Source organism: Falco naumanni, chromosome 12 (genome assembly GCF_017639655.2).
Source record: "Falco naumanni isolate bFalNau1 chromosome 12, bFalNau1.pat, whole genome shotgun sequence".
Taxonomy (NCBI): Eukaryota; Metazoa; Chordata; class Aves; order Falconiformes; family Falconidae; genus Falco; species Falco naumanni.
Window position 1 is genome coordinate 9,647,036 of NC_054065.1, and position 9,006 is coordinate 9,656,041.

At 40.2% G+C, this 9,006-nt stretch overlaps 1 protein-coding gene and 1 long non-coding RNA gene across 6 annotated transcripts in view; one reads left to right on the forward strand and one right to left on the reverse strand.

Moving 5' to 3' along the window:
- SPAST (spastin) overlaps positions 1–1,491 on the forward strand; it is a 34,500-nt gene extending 33,009 nt beyond the window's left edge. For all 5 annotated transcript variants that reach the window (XM_040611983.1, XM_040611984.1, XM_040611979.1 and 2 more), the window contains one exon: positions 835–1,491. In XM_040611983.1, coding sequence (XP_040467917.1) covers positions 835–957 — 123 coding nt within the window. In that variant the 3' untranslated portion in view covers positions 958–1,491. The remainder of the gene's footprint in view (positions 1–834) is intronic.
- Positions 437–8,975, reverse strand: LOC121096215. The gene is made up of 3 exons (XR_005830397.1): positions 8,350–8,975; positions 4,281–7,100; positions 437–695 (listed from the first exon to the last, which is right to left on the reverse strand). It is a non-coding gene; the product is annotated as an uncharacterized LOC121096215 (long non-coding RNA).
- Positions 8,976–9,006: the final 31 nt, after the last annotated feature.

Consider the following 9,006-nt stretch of genomic DNA (forward strand, 5'->3'; position numbering starts at 1 on the left):
GTTTGTTGTGAATACAAGTATAGCTCCAATAGCCTATAAACACTCAGTCCTAAAGACATGTGGGGAGTCTTCTCCAGTTGTAATGTTAATACTCATTTAATAATGAGGCTGCTTGTTCCACGCAGTTCGGATATCCCCGTCATGCCTGGGCATTCCTCTGTGTGGGAAATGTCTGTTATAATCATGTCTTCTGCAAACAACTGAAAGGCACGTGTTGAATCGGAGAGGTTGGCTGATGGGGATTACTTGCCCGCCAGCATGCTGCGGTCTGAATACAACAGTCCCCTGTTGGGCAGAAGCGTGCCGTAAACATGTTAAAAAATCCCTGGTCTTACTCTTCACTCAGTTCTGTGCCCTCACGTGCACCAGCTTGCACCACCTAGTGAAACGGGAAGTAACGACACAGTCTCACGGGCTATAAATAACAAGGCAGACATTATGATTACCAAGCGTTAGTTTATTAAAACCAGTAAATACTAATATTCTTAAATTACCAGACTCTCTTGCATCAGGTCGTAGAATCATAGAACAGGCCAGGTTGGAAGGGACCTTGGAAGATCATCTGGTTCAACCTTTCATGGGAAAGGGAACCCAGATGAGATTATTTAGCACCTTGCCCAGTCACATCTTGAAAACCTCCAGCGATGGGGTGGCAGCACCTCCCTGGGGAGGTTGTTCCAGCAAATGACTTCTCACTGAAAAAAAACGTGTCTTATGTCAAGGTGAAGCACTCGGAGTATGCTTTGTTAAAAGTGGATACCGAAGTACTACTTGAGTAAACTGAAGTATGTAAACCACTTGTGATCCTGATGGCTTTCACTTCTTGTTGTTTAGATGAGAAATATCAAACTATCAGATTTCACTGAGTCTTTGAAGAAGATAAAGCGCAGTTTGAGCCCTCAGACCCTGGAAGCATATATTCGCTGGAACAAGGACTTTGGAGATACCACAGTGTGAAACACTACTTGAAGTGAAATGAAGTGCTGCCTGAGGAGTGATTGGTACAGACTACTGGAAAGCAGCCAGAGTTTACAGGACTTTACAGATCTTTAAGTATCTGCATTACAACTTGAGATAAAGAAAAAATTATACAATGTGAAATGTGTTTATCAAAGCCTCCTTGCCATTTAGTGAGGACTTAAACGCTGTAAGTAAGAGCACAACAGGACTTGAGATAAGATTCTTAGCAATCTGATTATGGTTGAACAATAATATGTGTATTTTGTTTCAGCTAGAAGGCTCTGATGGTATTGATCATTGGAAGACCTTTTCCCTATGTTTTGTGTGTGTGTGTTCTTTGTTTTTAATTTTGCCATGACATCAATGTCTGGCTTTCTTCCTGGTAACTTACTAACTTATAATTGGAGGTTTGTAAAACTTTGGTTCAGTTTTTGACTTTTTTTTATCCTTAATGTGCCAAATAAAACAATTTCCCTATGCAGGGAGGAAGAACAGCATCGGGGAATTATGATTATTAAAATGTAAAAAGCAGCTGGTCTGTTATTATTTGTCTTTCTGTTTAGTTGTAATGTGACTGTATTGTTCACAGAACAGTTTTAAAGAAGACCTTTGATAGCAGAACAGCAAAAAAACCCCAACCCTATAAAACCAATTCAAACTGTCTTTTAAAACAATTTAGATTACTAAATAAAAAAAATAGACTAAGACATTCATTTACTGGCAGTATTTTCTCTTATTGCATTTTGTAACACTTCCATTGGTAGAATGTTAGCTTATGCTTATGGTGTACAACTTGAAGCCCAGCTGAAGTTTGAGAGTAAGTGATGCTAATTGTCAGGTTTTGGAAATGATGTGTTTCTACTCTGTATTTTGGTCTCTTGATGATAATTGCAAGTAAAATTTCCATTGTGATAATTTTTTAAATCTCCACATGTAAGCATTAAAATACAAGGCTACATGTTTAATACATGGCACACATTAATGTTTTTATAGCTTTCATATCTTTTGGTTTATATATTAAAGTATGAAACACTCAATTGATCTGCTTTTTTAAAAAAGAAACTGCATCTTTGTACAAAGACTTGTTTTTATTATATAAACGACAAGCTATTAAAAAAAAAAACCCTTTAAAAAAGCCTTTAAATACTGTAATAAAGGAAGACATCTTTGCCTTTACTTCCAAAGGCCTGACAACTTGTTTACAAATTCTACATGGATTTGCAAGGCAGAACACTAGTTCCTTGTTAGAACAGGTTTGTGGGGGGTGTGTGTTTGAGTTTTTTGGTTTTTTTTAAAGACAACTACCCCTAACTTAGTGATATTACAAATACGCATATTGTTTACAGTTGTTTCAACTAAATTGAGTTACAAGCTCTGTTTGCTTTTGGTCTTAACAGAAAATTTTGTTCTTAATTTTGTTCATTTAACTTATTTTTTTATTGATAGGAGCAAGTCAAGTATTTCTGGGACTACTCACCTGAAAGTTGACTATAAATAATATATTATATATATATATGGAAAAAAAAGACCCTAGCTGATAGATGCAGTATAGGTATAGTAGTAAATACCCAGAGCGGACTCTGTGCTCACTGTGTAGTATTGAGTACTGAACAGCAACTGTGTCAGACTCCTGAGATGCACAGATGCGGTATGTTTGGGATTCTGTTTTTTATTGAACCAGAGATGCTTTTAATTGATCTTAAGATTAAAAGCAATTAAGTAAGAGAAGACTGTGTTCCACTAGTATGCCTTTTGAAATAGTCTAACCAAACCACTTCTAGCCTTCTAAGGGTATGGCTCTCAAATCTATGTCTTATGTAAATGAAATGTGTGACTTCTGTTCCCCGGAGTGACTCCCCTTGGAAAAGCAAGAAATGCTAAAAGATTTTAGTTTCTTAAATCTCATGTCTTGCTTGCTTTGCCTTAGTTCTGCTTTCAGTAGACCATCTCTGGTGCTGGAGATTTTGGCTGACTTGATCGGTGTTTGTCATAGACCTCATAGTGCTAAGCATGAAGATGTCACTGTTATGTTAGCATCTGCCAGATAGCTCAACAGCTTAAGGTAGGCCCTTGGTAGTCTTACTCATAAAGCTTCTTGTTTCCTTGAGATTGTTTGCAAATGAGAACTTTGAGGGTAACACTTCTGGGTTTGAGTGTTCCTAATATTTGTTATCAAACTCTGGTTTCTTCCACTTGATTTTGAGGAATATACTGGTATGAATTTCAAATACATACCTATTGGCATGTAATAGGTACCTGAAATGTTGAGGTAAAAGTTCCCATCTGCTGAAACACCACCAGTATGCAGCACAAAGGGTCAGAAGTCTGAGCTGCTAATTCAGAGAAAGGGGATTAGGCCTTTCACTTGTTTGTACAACCAGTTCAGGCCAAGAGAATCTGTGTGACTGGTGCCACTGCTTTTTGGTTATTTCTTCTGCCAGATTGTTTTCTGCATAATGGATGAACTACAGCTCTATAAATCGGTGCTGGAACACAGTAATAAGAACTCTGTTTTGTTCTGTAACATCAGTTTGCTCCACAGCTGTTGGATTTTTAGCTCATTGACCCAGTGCTGTTTGGTTCATAAATCACCCTAAATGTCTTGGTTATGCTGTGTTCTGAATACTGTCTTTTAAGAATAGTTCTGGCCTTCATAAGGCATTAATGCACATCTGCTTCCTTGTTTTACATGTACTGAGTAAGTCCCAGCTTAGTCACTTTCATCTATGTGTTGGATTAACTGTACAAAAGCAGATGGGGGGGGGGGGGGGGGGGGGGGAGAAAACCAACACAAACCACCAAAACCCAACCAACCAGCCCAAACAAACAAACAAAAACCCTCCAAAATTCAACATCACACCACACACACACACCTCCCACACCCCCCGCTGACTTCCTTTATTTCCCAAGGCTGTGGTATTTTATATAGAACTTTGCAGCTATATTTACCATAAAATCAGATTATGTTCTAATACAGTATCTTGAATGAGGCTAGGATAAGCAGGGCAGCAGATTGGATGCTTTTAACCTTTGCAAAGATTGGCATTACATTAGCTCTCTAAACTGCCTTTTTTTCATGTGTGTATGTATGTGCCCACTGCTAATGAAGGAGTGATTTGACCCACTTTTTTGAGAATAAGTTCAATGGGAAGCAGGTTGTCAGGCGCTCTGCCAGCATGTTTTACTGACTAAGTGTAGCAGTTACTGGAGGGAGGAAAAAACCATGAGCCCAAGCCTGCCTGCACGCACACACACACACCCCCTTTTTTAACAACCTTTTTCGTATATCATTGCTTCTGTTTATTAAGCAAGAAACACACCTTTTGTCTTTCTGCATGTTGGAAGAACAGTGTCTTCTCAGGCTGCGGGCTGCTGCTTTTGGTGGCATAACAGGAGGAAAAAAACTCAAGCACTGTGTGATGCTTTGTCACCTTTGAAATGAGAATTTGTTGTGTATTGTGATTATCCCTTTACTAATGTTGACTTTTCTGTAGAGTACACCAAACCTGTACGGGTTCTCTCCTTGCAGCTAAGACAAAACCAACACATAAGATAAGCCTTAAACTAGGATATTTATGCACATCTAAGTCTCTGTCCTGTTAGTCTCTTAGATTTCACAGAGTTCTGTGTATTAGAAATAGGTATTCTGCCCCCGAGACGTCTTACTGACTCTACTTCAGAAAGTCGCTGATATGGTTTTGTCCAATTTGGCCCTGCAACTTACTTTATGTAGGTAATATATGTGATGGTAACACTTTAAAATGGAGAATAGGATCTCTAAACTGAGGTATTTGTTGTCACTGCACTAATTGGAGGCCATTGCTGATCTCACTGTTAGATTCTCTCAAATGTTTTTAAAATGGTAGTGTTTATATATATATAACTTACTCAGATAATTAACCTTACCTTCTGGTGTAGAATAAATAGTAGTTTTTGTATTCTTACCAAGCGGGTTTTAGCACAGCTTGGCACTGCTGCCAAGTCCATCTTAGGAACTTACAAGTACTCTGCACTGGGAATACTGAAGTCGGATACGATGACCAATTTAACAGAGACTTCTGTTCTGCAACCAGTATGGAAAGCAGCATTCTCCTTAGGGCTTCCTTAACCACCTATGGTCAAAATTTGTACCCTAGCTTCTTACACTGCTTTCCTACCCAAGACACGGGTAACGCATCCTTGTGCCGAAGACACGCTTCCCTAGCTATTCCAGTGCTGTAGTGATGCTTCTGCATGTGGCGGCTTTGGGAGGTGGCAAGCGCTATTGTAGGTGACAGATTTTTCAGTCATTGTGGTGGTCTCAAGCTTTCGTGATGTTTTTAGTTGTTGGGGATTCTACCAGATATCAAAATTGGAATGAAAAGTAGCAGGCAGGTAGTGAATGCAACTAGTTATCTCAGTTATTGTGCTAATTAGAGGCAGTTGCTGATATTGTTAGGTTCTCTTGAGCTGCTATTCAGTGTTGAAGGATGTTATTTTACTCGCCTATGTGAATTTTTATTCTCAGAACTATCTACTGGTCATCCTAAGAGGTGAGCGATGGATCAGTTATTTTCTTTTAGAATTTTTTCTTTAAACATTCTTTTAAATATTTTTCCTTTTAAATACTGCTAATTGTAATTCCACAGGATAAGGAAGTTAACTGTCACTTCCTACAAATACAGTATAATCTTCGGAAGTATGGGGAAACGTGTATTGTGTTCTTCCTGCTTCTCCTGTAAATCATTAACTGTCTTAGAGTAGAAACTGTTTACTTTGTCAATAACTACCTCCTGAATTTGGCAATAATTGGCAAGGTGTACGCTCCTCCAGTGGATCATATATATTGGCTAAACACTGTGGGTTCTTCAGAGTTTGATCTTTTGGTTCCCAGATTCTTGATGTGTCTGGAAACTATGGTGATCAACCTTGTTTTGCTGCAAGACTTTCTTTGCCTTCGTAAGACCACACTTCTTAAAGTTCTGTTTCAGAGAAATGGTTTTGAGGGAAAAAAGTCAATGTTCTCTGTAGTTGGTTAATATAGGCATGTTCTTCTACAATGTCAGGGGTGTAGCCTCTCAGTTCTGCAAGTTGGTTGGATTTTTTTTTTACCATTAGAAGCAGGGAAGAAAGTACTTTAATAGTTGTACACCTATCAAAGGGACTGGAAACAGAGAAACTGGTTTTGCCACATGATTCAAATTTTTATTCATGTGAAGGGCTAATCAGTATTTTTGAGATCTGGATTAAAGTGACAAAAAAACGAAGGTGGAGACAAAACACTATACCCCACCCCCATTAAATATATTGGGTGACTCCAGTCTGGGATGGGGTTAATTCTTGTATTTTGTTATTTTGAAGCACACTTGTTTCATTGTTCTCTTAAGAATGTCTTCTGAAATGTTAAACATCATTTTATTAACAAACAATGTAAAAAGCATGATGAGCAGTCACATAGCTTTAGCTTCACAATAAAATGTTGCATTTGTCCTGTTCTTGTTTTCTTGTCTGTTTATCAGATAAAATGTCCAAAATGAAAAGCCTTTTTGTTAAACCTGAAGCCCATTAAATCACTGCTGGTTTAAAAAAATAAATAATCAGGTGTTGTATACCAGATGATGGAACAATAAATATGTAAATACCTCACTGAGTTTCTAAAGGACATAACTGAAGTTCTTAAAACTAATGTAAACAGAAGTGCTACTTCCTAAATAAATGTGCTGAAACTGAAAGTGTGTGCTTATCCTAGTCTTGCTAAATCACAGTGAAAACCAGGAGGTTTCATGTAACTGATTCTGGTAGTCATGGTGAAGTCCTCAAAATCACTATTGGGAGCCAATTTACTTGATTTCAAAATGGCACTTTTGCTGGGAGGAGAGTGCTGCCGTTACTTCTGATGTAACAATCTAAATTCTTCACTTATCCCCATCTCCTTACTCCTTATAGTTCTTTCTGGCCATTGTCTTCATGCTGCATCTGGACTACTAATGGGACTACTAATGACTACTGGGGTTTTCTATTCTCACAGTTGGATCCTGATGAGATTTTAAAAAAAAAAAAAAAAGTTGGATTAAAGTAGTATTATTACATATCTGGCAGCATCAGGGGTCTCTCAAAAAGTGGCCACGATCACTGCCTTCAACAGATCATCCTATCAGTCACTGTTAACGCAAGCAAACAAAACAAAAATCAGTACAGCAATGGGGGGGGGGGCTTTTGAAGATTTCACTTTTTTTGCAAATATATATTGCAAGCACAGTGTGTTCTAATATTGTAACTTCTGTTATTTTCAAATCTCACTCTAGGAATTTCTAGGCGGCCTCAAACTTGCCTCAGTTGTAAGCCACCCCTGAAGACTGTTTGGTTTTGCTGTATGCAGAAAGTTAGTATCAGCTGTGCTATTAGTTGCAGTATTTAGCTTCTCTGAATTGTAGAAGTGCAGTTTCTTATAACTTGTTTGCTTCTTCTGGGAAGAAATACTCCAAGATGTGAAATAATCAAAAAGCCCGATAATGCATCAGTAATGAAGTAACCAAACAACTCTTTAATTGTGGAGCATATCACACAGATAAAACGTTAGCCCTGTGGTTCACCCAACTTCTGATTTCCCGGTTAAAGTTGAGTGGAGGTAGCAGCTGCAGTTTGAATTCTCCTACCTGTCATGCAAATCTTAGAGTGCAAATGGATTTTTTAAATTGTTCCCCAAACTACTTCTGTACACTAGAAAAGATTTCTTCATGACAGCCAACAGCTTAGAACGAGGTCTGAGACATTAAATACATGTCTTGTGGAATACAATTACCTGTCCAGTCTGATAGTTGTTCTTAATGAGTGTCCTGTAAGGACCAGATACGCTCAAAATGTGGAAAATAAAGATTATTTATTTTCAGCAATGAAATTACATGCACTGCAAATGCAGAGGAACCAGAGAAAATGCACACCTAAAATTTATCCAGTGGGTGGGAAGCAGATTAATTTTAAAGACCGTGGCTTGTTTCTGGTTTCAGTTGATGCACAGGCCACTTCAGCTCTGCATCTGCTTTTGGTGTGTTTCATGAAACTGATTAGATGCAAATAACATTTTTAGTCACTCTCACCACGGGACAAGTGAATAGACCATTAAAAGACCAAAGATGGGGCAGCGTTACAGAAGGCTGTTTTTAGTACCTTTCTAGGCACAATTCTGTCTTAAGAAAATACCTAGCTTAAATTTTTATTCCTATCCCTCCTCCACTTCTTTCCCAAGCACGGTATTAAATAAGCTGTCTTGTGACTAGATCTTTCTGTAAATTAAATACCATGCAGTGTTTTGTCACAGTTTTCCTTAACAGAGCTACCCTCGCTTCCTAGATGACCTTGGTTCTGTATTTTGTTCCTGGTGGGTGCAGGTTCCATGTGAAGCGATCTTACCGTCCACATTTCTACCGACAGAAGCTATGGTTTAGCAGTCTGCAAGCCAGGCCACAAAAAGGGATTGTCGTCACCTTGCAGTCCTTGTGTCCCCGTGTCCCACAGCCTCAGTAGCAGTAGTCACAGCAGGATCTTAAATCGGGCCTTGTGCTTTTTCCTCCCTCCGAGCCCCGGCTTAGTGCTACGCACCTGCTACGCACCAAAACAGACACTGGGCCGGGGCCGGGCTGCCTGTAGGTCACTCCTCTGAACTGCGACGCTTCTGATGTTGTAACGAACTGACAGCAACGGGAGCGATTCTCACAACTTCGGCACACAATACGGCGGCTACATTTCCAACAGAGCTACCGGCCCTCCGGCCTTCTGCTGGGGAAAAAGCCGCTCTGGCAGAGGCGTACTCACCGCCAGCGGCGCGGAGCCCTGCAGGGCCCGGCCTGCCTGCCGGTGTACTTCCCTGTGGAGGATTCCGCGCCCCGGGAAGCGGCGGACACAAGCCGCCCGCGGGCAGCCGCTGCAGCAGGGCCGGACGGCCGTCACGACGGGGTGTCACCTTCGTCTGCCACAAAGAGAGGCCGCCTGGCCCACTGCTGCGGCCGGGGGGAGCGGCCCGACCCGGCCGCTACTTCCGGTGGACGCTACGTCACGTCCGGTGCGGCG